This window comes from Mandrillus leucophaeus, unplaced genomic scaffold, assembly GCF_000951045.1.
Source record: "Mandrillus leucophaeus isolate KB7577 unplaced genomic scaffold, Mleu.le_1.0 Scaffold433, whole genome shotgun sequence".
Lineage (NCBI taxonomy): Eukaryota > Metazoa > Chordata > Mammalia > Primates > Cercopithecidae > Mandrillus > Mandrillus leucophaeus.
Genome location: NW_012104621.1, coordinates 2588404 through 2606312, shown reverse-complemented (window position 1 = coordinate 2606312; position 17909 = coordinate 2588404). Strand labels below are relative to the sequence as shown.

The following is a 17909-nucleotide window of genomic DNA, read 5'->3' as shown; positions in this document are numbered from 1 at the left end:
ACCCACCTCGGCCTCCCAAAGTGCTGGGATTACAGGCATGCACCACCACACCTGGCCTATTTTTACTCACTCTTCAAGGCCCAGATGCCCCCTCACACTAGAGTCTCCATCCCCAATCCTAGAGCATGGACAGAGTGAAAACTCAAGAAATGTTTGTGGTTTGATTTTATAATCCATTCATGAACCCTTTTGCTTTTACTGTCTTATGTCTTGAGGCAATTTCTCTCATTACATGTGTGTACAAGACTCCTTCCCATCAAAAGTGTGTTTTACGTCTTTATTTTATTATTGTTATTTTGAAAATATTACACATATGTACTAAGCTTCAAATTTGTGGCAGATCTTGTGCCAGTCTATGCTGTGGGTGAGTCTACACTGTGGGTGAGATGAAGATGAACTTCTTAGTCCTTTCCCTGAAAGAGCCTGATCCCTTGTAGAGAGATCCAAGAATAAAAATAATTTCAGTGGGTGAAGGTGCTGGAACAGAATTCTGGGAGAGGAGGTGGAAAGTTCTGGGTATGGGGTTAGGATGGAACTTGCTAGCCTCAAGGTTTCAAATTGGAGTACTGGGGTTGCAGAGAGTAAAGGGTCTTGAAGTACCTTTAAGAAACAGTCATCAGGACCCAGAGCTTCTCCAGGGTGTGTGTGAGTGGCAACGAGCTTTCTCTGCCTAATGTTGAAGGAGTCTGCTCTTTCTGTGGAATAATCGAGGGATCCCACAGGCCCTGTCTTACCCACAAATGGGGCAGAGAAATATCTGCTTAAATGCTCAGAGAACACCAAACCAGGGTTCAGGACAAAGTGCTCTAGTTTGCAGTGATTTTAAGCAAACTGTTTTCTTCTTCTGAGACTCAGTTTTCTCATCTGACAAACTAAAAAATGAATAATTCTCATGTTTGTTAGAAGTACCTATTAAGATAATGAGGTACTTTGTAAACAAACAAGAAAACCCTGTATCACCTAAAGAAGTTATCATTCTCTCTCTTGTATGCTCCAAGGGTCACACAAGCATAAAGAAAACTGAGGTTCAGGGAAGGCAAAGAACCCGCCCAAAGTGACATAGCCAGTCAGGCAGAGAACGGACTTAAGTCAACAGTCTTCTGTTGATGTCAGGAATGAAAAGTGCCTCCAGCCCCTGTGGCAACCAATGCATGCAGAAGGCAATGGGAACCATATTTATTTTTACCTTGAGGTTCACTATGGGAAGGCTGTATCTCTCTGCTTTCCTCACAATGGTGGACAGATCTTGCAAATGGGAAGATAAGAATGCTCGGTAGGTGGACAGCAGTCCTGCAGCTCTGGCCTGCTTGAAGCACTGAAAATCAGCTCGAATGTCCCCAGAAAATGGCATGTTCAGAGCAGCCAAATGCAGCTGAAAAATGCGAGACAAAAGAGAGCAGTCAGAATCAAAGGCAAACTCCAGTCCCCAGAACCATCTCACATTCCTGCAAAGATTCCAGACTTCTTAGGCTGGAGGGCACGTTGAAGGTCATTTTATTCAATCCCCCCCTGACATTGGAATTACAGTCTCTGCCTGACCATCTCCAGGAAAGGAGAGCTATGGTCTCTCAAGCAGCCTGTTTCAGCTCTCTGAACAGCTCTAAGTGGTAGAAATATCTTCCTTAGGTGAAAACAAAAACAAACAAACAAAAACAGAACAAAATATTGCTTGGACCAAATAAAGCACTTCAGGGATCTGAATCCACCTGCAGGCCATAAGTTTGAGACCTCTGGGTCTGTGCAGGGGTTTTAAGCTGGCTTTGGCCCTGGATCCCAGAGCTTCTCCCAGCTATCTGCCTGCTGCCCTTTCTTCCATCTCCTGGATAAGCCTGGGGCTAATCACAGGAGGGGTCTGGGGGAAAGCCACTGAAAGAAGGACATGGCACCTATGACTAAGACTGCTGAGATAGGCCGTTCTGGAAACTAGGGGTCTTACAGTAATTCCAGTCTCACATCCCTGCTATCTTGGTCAGCAGCCAAAATAAAAACCAATCCACAGTCTATTTCTCCCACACTTTGTCTCCCAAAACCCAGCCTCCTACTACTGTCCTCTCTCTCAGCCTTTCTACCATACCCTCTGAAATGCATTCCATAATCAAGGAACACTCATCTCCCTGCCTCCCATTAGTCTCATCTCGGGGGTAACTTTTATCTCATCAACTTAGAGCTGGAAGGCTGGTGTAGGACCTGGGTCCAAGTTACCAAAAAGGAAAATATTTTTAAATATCTTAAGCCAAAGGACATGAAATGAGGCTCAAGCGGTGGGGCAGGAGGCGGCCAGTGTTTCTCTCCTGGTTTCTACCCTGCCTCTCAGATCTAAACAAAGCCTCTCTGTGTCCCAGTGACCAGGATTGCCATGGTGGTTTTCTGCTTCTCCAGCTTCCAGCCAGTTGGCCACAACTGGCCATGAGCTACAGTGAGTGTCCAGACTGCCCCAAGCAGCCCTTGCACGTCTCTGGATATTTTTCTCCATTCACCACCCCTTTCGTTCCCGCAGAGGACAGACCCCAAGGCTGCCACCTGCTCCAGTCTCTCTCTTTTTATTCATCTTGGTTCTGTCTTGACCACCATGCTGGATGGAGGTCCAGGTCAAGCAGCATCACATCCCATCCCCATCTCCTTCCTGCCCTGCACTGAGCCAAGACTTCCCCAGCAGGCGTCCCGGTGGCTAGCATTTTATGCTCTACATTCCCAGCATTAGGATAAGAGGGAGCTTTAGCATGCTACCCACCCACCACAATCACAGGCCTGTGATTGATGGAATTAGGCTTCCCCAATGCCAGGGGCCACCTAAGAAAGGCATAGGCAGGGGTTTCCTTGCCACACCTCTAATTCCACCAAGCCCTATTCTCCTTTAGAGAGACACAGAGAAATGTCTGAAATTACAGTTGTTTCTGAATGACAGGATTGGGAGTTTTTGTGTTCTCATGTTTGTATTTCTTTAATTGTTGGAACATTTTTATAAAACAACATTTTTATATTGTACTTTTATTAAGACAGTAATGTTACAACACTCAAAATGTTAAAATTATTATTTTGTGGATGGTTGTAGTTTTAATAAAATTGTAGGTGTGTTACTATTTTCTTCTCCATTCTTTTCATGCATTGTTAACATTTTCTGCAATGAATACGTATTAGTTCTGAATTTATAAAATACCATTTAAAAAATCCTTTAGCTACTACCCTAACTTTGGGGCTTTTTGAAGGGTTACTGATACTCACATCTCTCTTCCTTCACTTCCCACTGACTCTTCAACCAACTAGAGTCTTTTTGGCTACTAAATGCTTTGCTCTAGTTTCTAAATTTGAAGGACACCTTTTGGTTCTTCTTCTGAATTTCCTGGCAGCCTTTGACACTGTTGGCTACTACCTTGCTTGGCTTGCTTTCTTCCTCTCTGGCTATGGCTTCTCAGTTTCCTTCTCATATTTCTCCCATCAGGTCCTTTTCAGTTTTGCTCCTCATAGTCGGATCCCTTCTGACTATACAGATTCTCTTTTGGGAACCCAACCAGCCCCACAATAATTGCACGGCTCATCTCCAGCCAAGATTCCACTGTGGGGTTTCAGACCTTCAGAACCTATTCTCTCTTGGTAGTCTCCACTCAGGTTTCCTCCAGGCACCACAGACTCACCACGCTCCAAATTAGTTCCTCCTTGGTCAATGGCAGCACGATAGGAAATGCTCACCTCTGTTGTTAGAAAGTGCCCCCACAATCCTTGCTACAAGAAATGGCCTTAGACCTTCAACCTCATTCTCCTGGTAACTCCTGATTGGGCTGGGAGTGGGCAATTGACCCAAGACAGACCATATAAACTATCTCTTCCAAGACTCTGAACTGAGTCAGTAGTACTGGGGTCAGCAGCTATAAGATCACACAGAGTTGGGGCAAGAATCAGTGCCAGGGTAACCCAAAGCTGTGTGCAAGCTCATGTCACCTATGTATGTGTGTTGGGGTGAGGTTGGGAGGAAGAATGACCCTTTCAGAAGGTGGTCTGTAGAGATAGCAAAGCAGACTAGTAGAGACAAGAGTCCCAGGCCTGGCTGCTCTTCCTGTGATGGAGTTCCATGACGTTTCTTTCTTTTTTTTTTTTTTTTTGAGATGGAGTCCCGCTCTGTCACCCAGGCTCCAGTGCAGAGGCGTGATCTCGGCTCACTGCAAGCTCCCTCTCCCGGGTTCATGCCATTCTCCTGCCCCAGCCTCCCGAGTAGCTGGGACTACAGGCGCCTGCCACCACGCCCGGCTAATTTTTTTGTAGTTTTAGTAGAGTCGGGGTTTCACCATGTTAGCCAGGATGGTCTTGATCTCCTGACCTCGTGATCCACCCGCCTTGGCCTCCCAAAGTGCTGGGATTACAGGCATGAGCCACCGCACCCGCCCTTCCATGAGGTTTCTATGCTGAGTTAAATAAGATCTTTACTTAACCTAGCAAAGGAATAGAGAGAGAGTTTCTAATCCCAGCAATGAAACAATCCCTGGAAAGGAAACTGTCACCACTCAATCATCCAAGCAGAAACCTGGGCATCATTCTTGACCTCTCTCATTCTTAATGTGCCATATTCAGTCAATGACCCCATTAGTCACACCTACTTCCTTCATGTCTCTCAAATTGCCTACTAGTCTATGTGCTTACTGCTGTGATTCTAGTTCCGGTAACACAGGAGCCACCTAACTGGCCTTTGGACCCCTGCTCCTGTCCCTTCTGATTAATCTGCACACTGTAACCAAGGTAATTTCTGAAACACCAGTCTTATCATACCTGTTTCTTGCTTTAAACCATTCTGTAGCTCCCCATTGCTCACAGAAAATGGTCAAATTCTTTGGCTTGACTTGCAGGCAGGCCCTTGAAATCTAGCCCTTGCTTTTGCTGACTTCCGCAGACTAAACATCTCCCTTTTCTGCCTTGAACTCTACTTTTTTGCCTGTAATTTAATACTAGCAATTATAGGAATGTACAGCCCTTCCCCTTGCCTCCCTCTGTTCCATTTCCCTTTGCCTCTTTCTTCCACCTGGCTCACCTCTGACCTCAGCTGTCCTTTGGGTCTTAGTTTGGAGGTAACCTCCTCCAGGCAGACTTCTCTGCCCTTCCTCATACCCCCAGCACCCTGTGTTTGGCTTGCCCAAACAAGTTACCACACTGTATTGTACTTCTCTGTTTTTTGTTTGCCTCTCTCACTAGTCTATAAGCATCATGATGGTAGGAACTGTGTACTAAGCATGAGACCTAGCACCTAGTAGATACACACTCAGTAGTAGAAGATTAAATGTATAAATTGTACTTACAGCAGGCTTCTCGTAATTGGTACTTGAAATGGGGTTTGGTGGAGGCAGAAGCTGATGTGGCTGTTATGAAAAGGAGGAAAAGAAACAGTTCTGAATATGCATTCAATCTGTTCTTCAGCGTGTACTGAGGTGCGAGTGCAATGTTTCTTGAGAAGATGCTTTAAATAGTTTGCCATTGTCTGTAACTGTGACTCTTAACTGTAAAGAGTTTCATGACCTGCTGAAGAAATCATCTTCAGAAAGGGAGAAAATGTTCTCAAGACTTTTAAAAAGAGCACTGAATCAAGGAAGGGCATTCTTTTTGATAAACCCATGTCTAATCGCCAACTCTTTCACTTAATAGAGAAAGCTACCTCTTCAGAGCCTCAGTTTCATCATCTGCAAAATGGGGATGATAGTACCCACCTCAAAGCATTGCTCTAGGGCTAAAAGATGGACAATGCCAGTTGCCCATTTTCTTATAAGGCAGACGGTGCCAAAAATTTTTTTTTTTTTTTTTTTTTTGAGAGGGAGTCTTGCGCTGTCGCCCAGGCTGGAGTGCAGTGGCTGGATCTCAGCTCACTGCAAGCTCCACCTCCCGGGTTTACGCCATTCTCCTGCCTCAGCCTCCCGAGTAGCTGGGACTACAGGCGCCCGCCACCTCGCCTGGCTAGTTTTTTGTATTTTTTAGTAGAGACGGGGTTTCACTGTGTTAGCCAGGATGGTCTCGATCTCCTGACCTTGTGATCCGCCCGTCTCGGCCTCCCAAAGTGCTGGGATTACAGGCTTGAGCCACCGCACCCGGCCAACGGTGCCAAAAATTAAAGGAATCTTCTAGATTGTTTATACCAACCAATGACTCCACAGATGAACAAACTGAGGCCAAGAGAGAGGAAGCCCTCTGCAGAAGAGGATTTGGCTATTACATGGGGGCAGCAGGTCTCCAGCCTCTGGATCTAGTTATTCCTCCACTCTATTGTGGGAACCTTCTGTTAGCACCCATTAATTTCTAGGACTTCTCCAGATACTAAACCGTGCACAGTTGACTCTCCAGAGTTTAGAGAGCTTGGTGCTAGATACCAAGCAGGACTCAGGAAATGCTAATAAATGAATGCATGAGCAGTGCAACAGGATAACTACTCACGTTGCTGGAAAGCGCAGGGGGTGGAGGGCTGTCGGCAGGAATGGGGATCAGTTCTCCTAGCTTTAAGAAAAACAGTACATTGAAATGAAAGATCAATTACAAACTTCTAGAAAAAATGGCATTTATGGGAGTAGATTATTATTTTTAGAGGGTATTTGAAGGCAGTGTGTTAAAGGGAGTTTAGAAATTACCTGTAATTTTTTCCAGCCATCTCTCACACGAATGAAAAACTCAGTGCTGTCCCTCAGGTAGATGAATGTTCCTTCTATAACCAAATGTGCTTTCTGCAGCATGTCATCCATGTTGCTGAATGCTGTGACCTGTCGGATCATTCAAATTCCAAACACTGCCATTATCATTAGAGCAATGGCACCATCTGATAACCCGGCCTTTCTGTAAAGTCAACTAGGAGCCGTCTCCAGATACTCAATAAAAAGACTTGTTAACATGCCAGATAGAGATATACACCTTCATTAATAACCACAGGGCATTCTTCTTGATAAAACAAAAACATGTATACTTTGAAACATAAATCTAACCTATAATAAATGAATTAAAACAAAAACGATAATATTCTGTGAGTATAAACACATTTACAAATTGTCAATGGAGTTATTTTTGTTTTGGTTTGGGCATTAGCAAAAGCATTGGTAAGTTTTGCCACTTCTATTTTTTCAAGCTACTTGGTGGCACTAACATGGTTAAATGGTGTTACTTCATGCTAGTCCTTGAAGAGTTTCAAATTTTTCATTTGGAATAAGAAAGGCAAGCAAGTGAGCAACTATACTTAAGGTCTTAAATCTTTTTTGTCTAGCCTGGTAGTTACATTAAATGCATGATATAAAATGGAGGTCTGTAATTTCTCTGCCTAGAAAAGTGCCAAAGATTAGACAGCCATTTGGCATATCTAGCAGCACATATAGAAGCTACAAAAATCTATTGAATAGTATCAAATCTCAAAGAAACATCAGCCAAGAGAGTTTTTATTTTTCATCGTAACTGAGAAAGATGATAAAATATTAATTTTCACCTAGCCTTGAAGATAATGGCTTTGTGCATCAAAATGACTTAGATATCCCCCAAGGGAACTAAATATCAAAATTCCATCATATGCAGGACAGTTCTTTCTTTTGGCAGCCAAATTTTGCAACTAATATCCAGCAAAGATCAAAGAACATTCTTAGGACTCCTGACATCCTAGTGAAGTATTTGTCCATTTTTCTGTGAATTACAATAATCTTGGAGTGCTATGTCTTGTTCCAATGAACTGCAGGGTAACGAATGTGCCAGAGATGTTCTTTGGCAGAATGGGAAAGACTGAATTACGCAAGTAAACCTGACCAGCTCAAGGATCTGCTGTAACATTGTTTATGCTCTTGGGCTTTTGTTGTTTTGTTTTTTCTTTTTTTTCTAGAGATGGGGTCTTGATTTTTCACCCAGGCTGGAGTGCAGTGGTACAGTCATGGTTCACTGGAGTCTCGACTTCCCAGGCTCAAGTGATCCTCCCACCTTAGCCTCTCAAGTAGCTGGGACTACAGGTATGCACCACCACACCCAGCTAATTTTTACATTTTTCTGTAGAGGCAGGATCTCACTATGTTGCCCAGGCTAGTCTTGAACTCCTAGACTCAAGCGATCCTCCTGCCTCAGCCTCTCAAAGCGCTGGGATTACAGGAGTGAGTCACTGCACCCGAGCAGTGTTTACGCTTTTTGAAATACTGTGATTGGTGGCCAGGCATGGTGGCTCGTGTCTGTAATCCCAGTACTTTGGGAGGCCAAGATGGGAGAATCACTTGAGCCCACGAGTTCAAGACCAGCCTGGGCAACGTGACAAAAACCGTCTCTACAAAAACAAAAACAAAAATTAGCCAGGTGTGGTAGTGTGCATCTGTAGTCCCAGCTACTGTGGAGGCTAAGGTGAGAGGATTACCTGAGCTCAGGGAGGTTGAGGCTACAGTTAGCTGTGATCTCAGCATTGCACTCCAGTCTGGGTGACAGAGGGAGACCCTGTCCACCCCTCATCCCGCAAATAAATAAATAAATAAATAATATGATTGGTTCTTGTTATAAGTTAGTCAACTAAGGATTCGAATGGTGGAACTTACATATAAATGATTTTGTTTTTCATATCTTTTTACTTAATAAGTCATCCAAATAGAGAATAAATCCCTTCTACTATTTATGGAATTGCACCAAACCTACTGTCATGAAGGCCTGATTCCCAAGTGATGTCAGACACAGGAGATTGTAGCCAGAGTTTTAAGTAAATCCATCCCAAATGGAATCATGATGACACATTGATAGTAATACTGACCAGGTTTCTGGATCCTGGAAGCCCTGGCTGTCCTGGAGGGCCAGGGGGACCTGGAAGGGCCACAGCTAAGACAAAACACAAAAGAGAAGTTATACAAAAACCACCCTCTGAAAAATGTCTAAGGTATCATCTGATTCCCAGAGAAAAGTGTGTTCAACCCCATTCACAGTGCCACAAAGCATCCCAACTTCCACCTGTATCTTGGGTGCTCTGCCTGCAACGTATGACTTAGGCCACATTGACTGGTTCAGGGAAAAGCTGGAATTCTTCATTGTTACCCTGGATGAAGCCATGGCTAATGCTTTTCCATTTCAAAAGTGAATGAATTCCTTTTATAGTTGTTTTATAAAAGCCAGTTTAAGTTGAATATTTTGTCACTTGCATTCAAAAATATCCTGACTCATACAACTTACTTCACCCAAGAGACAAGCATGTGACACTGAACAGAGGAAGTAGGCTCAGAAAGAGGAAGAGAAGGCTCTAGGGAGTGGGAGGAGACCAGGGTGGTGCAGTGACAGCAACCCTGGCCTTGAGGCCAGAGACATGGACTCAAGTCCTTAGTTTGTCCATTCCTAGCTGTGTGATCTCGAGGAAACAGCAAGCTCTCTGAAGCTTTTTCCTCTTATGCAAAATGTAAAATAGGCATTTCTTTTTCCCTGGGCTGTGGTGAGAACTGAGTGCTTTGCAAATTGTACCTGTACAGCATTCATTTGACCAAGGGCTCTTAGCTTTTGAAGAGTCACAGTGCCCTTAAAAATCAGATCAAGGTTATTGCCCTCTTTCCCAGAAAAATGCACACAACAATTCTAAAAAAAAAAAAAAAAAAAAAAAAAATTACTGGGATGACAAATCCCGGAGGTATATACTTGGACTCTCTAGGAGTCTATGATTCCTCAACTGAAAAGCCCTTACTTTAGGCTAACATAAAGTAGTATTATTACAACTATTCCTTTGGCTGTTCTTCTACCTCTCTCATCTTCTGTTCACCCTACTGCCGACACCTCCTCCAAATGTGCCAAGCTCTTGGCAGAATTAAGGGTGTTTTTACAAGTCCCAGTAAAATTATACAACTCTTCAGGTCGTTGCAAGCACATGTTCAGTTCCAACATAGGACTTGAACATCCACACATAGGTGGCAAATGTCTAGTGGATAGAGGGCCAGTGGGCTCAGATTTGGATCCCAGCCATGCCTCTTAATAGAATTTGTGACCTCGAGTAAGTCTCTTCACCTCTGTGGAGCTTCAGTGTCTTCATCCGTGAGATGAATTTTATAATAATACCTGTTTTATCTTCCTCCCAGGGTTGCTGTGAAGATTAAATGGGATAATGGCCATGAAAGTGTTTTGTAAACTGAATTGCTATACATTATGTGAGAAGCAATCCTTGCTCAATGCAGCAAGGCATCCCAGGAGCCCTAATGTAGTGTTGCCGTGGACAACAGATTTTCTCCACCTTGCACTCACCCTGTAATATGCCTCCACCTCCCGCAGTCCTACTCCTCCCTCATGGCTGTGTGGGCACCTATGGTTCCATTCACTCAGCACCTTCTTCCTTTGTAGGACCAATGTCCTCATCTCCTTCTCTTGGGACCTTCCCTTCACCTCTACAACCATTTGGTTCCAGAAAGAGCTACCATGTTCTCATGTAATCTGACTGACTGGTCATAGGGGATTGGTCCAAGATTGGGTACCTTGCCCAAGTCAGGCCCATCAGGACCCTTCTCTAGGACTTCCCCATCCCAGGACTTTTCAAACTAAAATAGTAAAAGAAGTTCAAGATTTCTAGCTGACAGTGGAAGCTGTAAGTTGTCAGTAACCATATTTCCCGCTGTGCACAGGATGTGGTTTGTGGTGAGGAAGTATGAAATTGCATGCAGAGAGAAGCGGAGACAAGAGATGGCCAGAAAATCCTTGCAGGGGTTGAGTCCCTGGCTCTGGCTGTTCCTGAGGTCCAGCTGCTTATCTACCTCTCCCACAAGTTGATTGTTCATTCCCTCCTTCACACCCAGTACATTTCCCCTTTGCTTGAGCTACTTTGAGTTAGGTTTCTATCACTTGCAGCCAAATGATCCAAGGCTAAGTCAAAGCTCCAGCCCCAAAGTCACCTCCTGTGTAAAGCTCTCCTTATGCCAAGGATTCTGTATGCTTCCACCATACCTGGCTCCTGCCAAGCCAAACAACAAAAAAGTATGCCTTCATGCTATTATTGCTGCTATTATTGTCTCCTACAACAGACATAGTAGAAATAACACAGGCTTTGGAGATACACTGCTCTGGGTCTGAATCCTGTTGGTGTCATTTATTAGCTGTGTGACCTTGGAAAAGTTCCTAAATGTCTCTGGGCCTCACTTTCCTTACCTGTAAAATGGGGATGTTAATGCTTTTTTTAAAGGGCTGTTGTGAGGTTTCAATAAAATACCATAGTAAAGTGATTAGCAAAATGCCTGGCATCTGATACATGCTTATTACATAGAGATTTTCTTTAATTTCGCTCATTTTGCATTTGAGGAGGTGAGGCTCTAAGGGATGAATAGATTTTTAAATAGAGTTCCAGTCACTGCTGGTCATTAAGGCAGGTTCTTATGCACCTAAGGCATTGACAAAGCAGCCAGGAAGTTTCCACTCACACGTGAAAAGGTGCTCAATATCATTAGTCATTAGGGAAATGCAAACCAAAACCACAGTGAGATTATCACTTCATACCCTGTAGGATGGCTATAATCAAAAAGATACAATGAGGATACCATAATACGGGAGGACAAATTGGAACCCCCTCATACACTGCCACTGCTGGTGGGAATGCGAAATGTGACTCCTTCGGAAAACAGTCTGGCAGTTCCCAAAAAGTTAAACATAGAGTTACCATATGACCCAGCAATTTCTCCTACGTATATACTGAAGAGAACGGAAAACATGTTCACATAAAAACTTGTACATGAAAGTTCATAGCAGCGTTATTCATAATAGCCAAAAAGTAGAAACAACCCAAATGTCCATGAACAGATGAATGAATAAACAAAATGCATATCCTATACAATGCAATATTATTTGGCCACAGTAAGGAATGAACTGCTGATCCGTGCTGCAACGTGGGTGAACCTTGAAAACACTGTGTTAAGTGAAAGAAGTCAGACTCAAAGAGCCATATATTATATGATTCCATTTATGTGAAATGTCCAGAATAGGCAAATCCAGAGGCAGAAGTAGATTCATGGTTGCCCAGATCTGGTAGAGGAGAGGGAAAGAGAGAAAAGGTACAACTGCTAATCGGTACAAAATTTCTTTTAGGTGTGATGAAAATGGTCTAGAATTAGACAGTGGTGATGACTGCATGCATAACTTCGTGAATATATTAAAAACTACTGGATTAGACACTATAAGTGGGTGAACTTTATGATGTGCAAATTATATCTCAATCTTAAAGAAAGGAAAGAAGGCTGTATCCAGGAAAGCCCTGTGTTAGGCAGCGCAGCTGTGACAAGCCACCCAGATGAGGTGAACTTGAGCACAATGGTAGGGACAGCGTGAACAAGGGCACTGCTTCCAGCACTAACCTGCTCCCAGGATAGCCGGAGGTCCTGGTGGCCCTGGGGGTCCCGGTGGCCCAGGATCACCAGGTCTTCCAAAGCCAGGTGGCCCAGGCAGACCAGGAGCACCTGGGGGTCCTTGGGGCCCAACGACTGTCTCCCCTTTCTGGCCCTGTCAAGGCAAGCACACAGTAACAGAGAGAAAGAATCATTCATCACTAGAAGTCCCATCTAGTCCTTTTATGAGAATATTTAAAAGAAATCAATAAACACCAGCTATTGTTATTACTATCCTCAATCCTGGGCACAATTCAAGGTGGGGTAAGGCCTCCAAGATGGCAGCCCAGTCATTCTGTTGAATAACTCTACAGAGAACCCCAGAGAGCCCTGGAGGCAGAAGGGACCTTGGAGATCATGTAGTCTAGCCTTTGTATTTCACAGATGGAGAAACTGAAGCCCAGAGAAGTGAAAGGACTTGCCCAAGATCATGAAGCAAATTAGAGGCACAGCTAGAGGCAGAACTCTGATCTCTGGCTTTGCTGGTTCTACCCTCACGGTGAGCTCTGGGACCAAAGGTCAATGATCTGGTCATATTCTTGTCGGGGGCACAGCTTGACTTTCTCTCCTTTCACCTGGAAAAACCTCTCATCCTAGGAAAACCACACCTATCTAGGAGCTCCTCTGATAAAATTTCAGAAGAATCAAATAGCACCTCTAAAAATGTCTCCCTTACCTTCCATTCTGCTTCTGTTATCTGATGCATTCACCATTAATCATTCTTTGTGTGGAGTAAATTTTCCACACATTTCATGAATAAGGTAGTGTGACTAATGGCCTAGAAGTTACCTACCTTCATGTGGCCTTGGCCAGCTACCTTCTCTCCAGGGACCTCAGCCAACCTCCCCATCAATCAACAAGGATGGGGAAAGAGCTGGCTGATCCCCAAGCTCTGCCTCCAGCTTACAGTACAATGACTAGCCCTAACTGCTTAGTCCCATTGGGAGCTTCCGGGAAAGCTATAAGGCCTTGGGGAAAATGACTTGGAGGGGTCTCTACTCACAGCCAGGCCTGGATTTCCGGGCAGGCCTGGAGGCCCAGACATAAGGAAGCCGTCGTTAATGTCTCCTTTTTCTCCTTTTTCACCTTTGAACCCCTTGTTTCCATTCTCCCCCTGGAAGCAGAGAACATAGGAATATTTCAGTAAGAGTGGGATGAACTCAGTCTCTGACATAAACCAAAACATGAAAAACACACTCCAAATATTGGTAGAGAAACACTCACCTTCAAGTTGTTCAGAAAGTGTCTCAGGTAAGCTAGATCAAGTGGAGGACCTGAAAAAGAAATGCTTCGTAAAATTCACGATTGTAATTTAAGAAATTTAAAATAAAAGTCTCTAAGTTGGCAACCACAGTTACGTCTTAGTGGACATGACTCTGCACTGGGTTGGCTAACAGAGTCTGCTTGCAAGCCAAAACAGGTGCTACTGTGGGCCCATCAACCCAGACACTGTGGGATACCAGGTAGGTCCCTGGCCCTCTTTGGACCTTGTTTTGCATAAAAAAAGATGAATGATTGGATTTTCTGGTCTCTCTTAACAATGTTCCATATTGGATACGCCAGGCCCGTGCTTGGGTCTCACTAGAAACCAGTGGAGCCTGTGGTCAGGGTGGAATGTCATTAGTCTTACCCTCTGGCTAGGTCACATTTCTCAGTTGCATTTGTTCTCAGGAGCAAAAAATCAAAGGCAAGATTGAGAACAAGAGCTGGAATACCTGGTGGTCCCTGGGCTCCCTGGTCGCCTTTTTCTCCCTTTGAGCCAGGAAGGCCCCAGGATCCTTTCTCTCCTTTAACACCTGCAACAAAACACATACATGTTTAAAAAAAAAATCGAAAATCACCTTCATTCCACATAAAACCTTTCTGAGACAGTTTTTCAAACCAAGCTCATTTAGCAAAGTCCACTCAAACAAGGCCCTCCTGAGAAATCAGCAAGTGTAAAATCATAAAGAGGGCACAGGTAGATGCTTCAGACACATTCTCAACCTTGAAAAGCTCAGTCTACTGGGAGACAGACACAGCTCACAGTAACGCAAGGCAAGATGAAATATGTGCTCTCACTGAGGTTCCAGCAGCGCATCCCAGGAGTGCAGCAGAGCCTGCAGCTAACCCTGGCTTGGACAGTGCCACAAATGAAGACAGAGGCTCAGCACCAGGTCAATCTTCCAGACTCATCTCATCTAGGCCTGTGCAGCATGGGGGTGTGAGGGAAGGAGAGGGTTCTCCCAAGAGTGCCCGCACAGGACAACCAAGGGCGCTAAGTTTTCTACTTACAAAGTTGTGAGAATGCCCACCATGCAGTGTTGTACATCCCCACAGGACTAGTGAGAAACACCTTTTCTGCAGAACTGGCATTCCATCCCTACCTTTCCCCTCAACTCTTTATATGGGAGGGGGCATGGAAGAAAGCCTTTTGGGAGATCACTGCTTGGGAAGGGAAGTGGTTCCCTTTCCCCACCTTGATGGGTAGCGTGGACGCTAGGTCTTTGAATTCCTCATTCCCAAGAGGTGTGGCAGATCAACCCGCCAATGCTCTTGAGCCTAGAAATGGGGCCACAAAGTGTAGATGAGGGTAGGGGCTCAGGCTTTCTCAATGAAGGGGAGGGAATATGAGCATCACAGTCATGATGGTGTCAGCAGGGGGTCAGTAGGGAGCAGCAACTACATCTATCAAGGCCTCTCCAACCCTGGGAATGCTGTGTGAGACCCATGACCTGGGCAGTGGGGCCCATGGGGCCTCCCTCACCCACACTGAGCCCACAGACAGCAGTGATCAGAAGAGCAGACAGCAAGTGCACAAGCACCGACTGGAGCAATAGTGGCTGCACACAGTAAGCAGGATGATTGCCCACTAGGAGCTGTCACATCCAGAAAGATCTGTTCCCTCCCCCTCCTTCCAGGGGAGGCTCACAGGGAAGAGAAACAGTTGGAGATCTGAGAAAACAAATCTGGCTCCATCCCCTGCTCCCTAAAGTCCAACTTGCACCAGGGGAAAGGGGTGCCTTGAACTGAATCTAAGCATAGATTTTAGAAACAGGCTGGGCTTGGTAGGCAGAAGTGACAGAAAAACCATGGGGTCAGATAACATCAGGGAGACCACCACCTGGTGGGCTGGGGTGACGCAGCCAAGCTGAAGGTGAATATTGAAGGAAAAAGATCTTCCCCTATTTAAGCCCCAAGTGGCATGACAGGGTGTGTGGGACAGGGGCACCAGAGTGACTGCTCACCTTCAGGCCCCGTCCCCTGGCCTGTCCCTCTCTGATGTGCCATAGCAAAGCTCCTGCATGTGGCTATGAACATGCTGACATTTACTAATGAAACCCTCTGAGCCAGCATTTCTCACACTTTGCTGTGCACATGCCTCACCTGGGAGATGGTTAAAACATGGGTTCTGATTCAGCAGGTCTAGGGTGGGGCCTGAAGTCCTGCATTTCTAACAAGCTCCCAGAAGATGCTTACAAAGTTGCATGGACACTGAGGCAAGGGTCTCCTGAGCTCCCACGGCCCTTCCCTGATCAGCTCTTGGCATACTGCACTTAATTGTTTTTAAAATAGTTTCACTTATCAGGTTCCAAGAGCCTGAGAGGCAGGAACAGTGCTTCCCAGGCTCTTGGAATCTCTCTCAGCCCAGTGTGGATCATACCAAGTAAGGAACAGGCATCAGTGAATGTTTTATGAATAAATGAACAATTGAAAGAACAGAGTGCTTGTTGCCAACTAGGAGGCTCAGCGAAGATAAGCAGAATAGACACATGTGTGACCAAACCAAAGAGAGGTGCACAGCCCCACAGCCTTGGCTCAGCTGCCACCTCCAACCCTACAGCATCCAGTTAGACCTTCCTGACCACCTAGTCTGAGCCCAGCACTGGGCAAAGAAAAACCACCTTCCTCAAGGAGATGGCCCAGAGAAACAAATGATGAAGAAGGGAGTATATACCGTGAAAGGTGATGAGCTCTGGACTCCCGGGATGAGCAGTATCAACCTGGAAAGAGAGGAAGTCCAGGTCAGGCACTGCAAGCTCTGCTGTGGTGTTTGCAGACACAGGCAGCCACTGTCCCGGGGGCATGTGACAAAAGAGGCAATGCCACAGAGCCAGGCCTTCCTTTGGCTCTGGAGTCCCCCAAAGCCCTGAATCCCCAGCAGTTCTCAATGCACAGACATCCCAGGCTTTCAGCTGGGAGACCCATGATGTAGTTGGGCTGGGGAGACAGAGCTGAGACCTACTGGCCAAAAAACTCAGTCGTAGGGAAGCCCAAAGCTTTAAGACAACAAATTGTGGCAGTGTTGGTTTGGCCAACTATGAGCATTCTTGTCTTCCTTTCTTATCACTTGGGATTGATTCATATATGAGATCAAGCATCCGAGCAAGTGACATGCCCAGCCGTGAAGCTGGGTCAGCCATTAGCTTTGCTATTGCACCTAATCAAAGATGAGCATCATGAGCAGGTAATTAGCAAAGGGGGTTATCATTAGATTGGGAGTGGCTATTCTGGACTCCTCATTAGGTTCCAGGGGTCTAGAGTCCCAGCTGTTCTGGATAATATTCCTTCCCAGTTTTCCCCAGATTCCTGCATTTCCTTCTCTGTTAAGACAAGGCCACTTGTAACCTGGCTTCTTCCCAGCTGATGTGTGGAATCAAAGTCATCCGTCTGGTGCCAAAATCCTTCTATGCTTAGGGTGGAGGGTCACAAGCTGCTCAGGGGCCACCAAGAAAAGATGGGAGTGGGGAGGAAATATTCCATTAAAAACATTTATAAGTTAAGGATGAAGTTTGCAGCTTCAAGCTGTTATCTTACAGGCTATGCTGATAAAGTTTCTCCACTACAGACATGAGCTGTAAATGATTCGGGTGTTGGAAGGAGCTGAAACTATAAGGGGTTCATGAAATGCTGACTGTAAGAGGAAGCATTTCTGTCTCAAAATGCCTATTTTGAGAGTTGGACAAGAAATGTCCATGACCCAGCTCCTACAGTATCTAGCCAGGCAATATGAAGTAAACAATCTTACTAAAAATGCTTTGAGCCTATCTTTTCCTTCTTTTAGGTATCCCACGACCCCCAAAGACCATGGTTACTGCAAGAGTTCCTGGAGCAGGTCATGATCATTGCAGTAGTATTTTTATAGCACTCTAAAATTTGTCAAGTGCTGTTCTGTGGCTGGCTCATTTGAGGCCTGAAATCATGTTAGTTGGGAGGGGCTTCGGCACTAACTCACTGTGTGACCTGGAGCCAGCCCTTTGCTTCTCTGGGCTGTGGTCTCTCCTGTGTGATAAGGAGGTGGGATGCAGCGACTGCCCAGGAAGGTCACTCCAGCACTGATATTTTATGTTTCTCTTCAGGCCATGGATATAAACACATACTGGGTTGCTGTTGTCTCCATGTAGAGCCTGGAGCCCCTTAGTCACCTGACATAGGTAGGTCCTGCCCTCTAGGCCAGAGTTCCCAGGCCCTGTGCTGCAGACTTGGATGCTTCAGTGTGTAGACTTAGCCAGATGTCTGGGCAAATATGCAGCCAAACTGTGTCATTTTGTAGCCTCTGACCCAAGTCTTAGCATCACCTCCAACAGGGATCAATTATGAACTCACGTCAAAGAATATTTCTAAATT

General features: G+C 45.2%; 1 protein-coding gene across 1 annotated transcript in view; it reads right to left on the bottom strand.

The window, feature by feature from the left end:
- The window catches only part of COL15A1 (collagen, type XV, alpha 1), a 145243-nt gene that overhangs the window by 17967 nt on the left and 109367 nt on the right, over nt 1-17909 (bottom strand). Inside the window, exons 31-40 of the mRNA XM_011993764.1 lie at nt 16240-16285; nt 14018-14098; nt 13527-13576; nt 13306-13416; nt 12273-12417; nt 8720-8784; nt 6597-6725; nt 6406-6465; nt 5283-5342; nt 1187-1372 (exon numbers count right to left, since the gene is read on the bottom strand). Coding sequence (XP_011849154.1) covers nt 1187-1372; nt 5283-5342; nt 6406-6465; nt 6597-6725; nt 8720-8784; nt 12273-12417; nt 13306-13416; nt 13527-13576; nt 14018-14098; nt 16240-16285 — 933 coding nt within the window. The remainder of the gene's footprint in view (nt 1-1186; nt 1373-5282; nt 5343-6405; nt 6466-6596; nt 6726-8719; nt 8785-12272; nt 12418-13305; nt 13417-13526; nt 13577-14017; nt 14099-16239; nt 16286-17909) is intronic.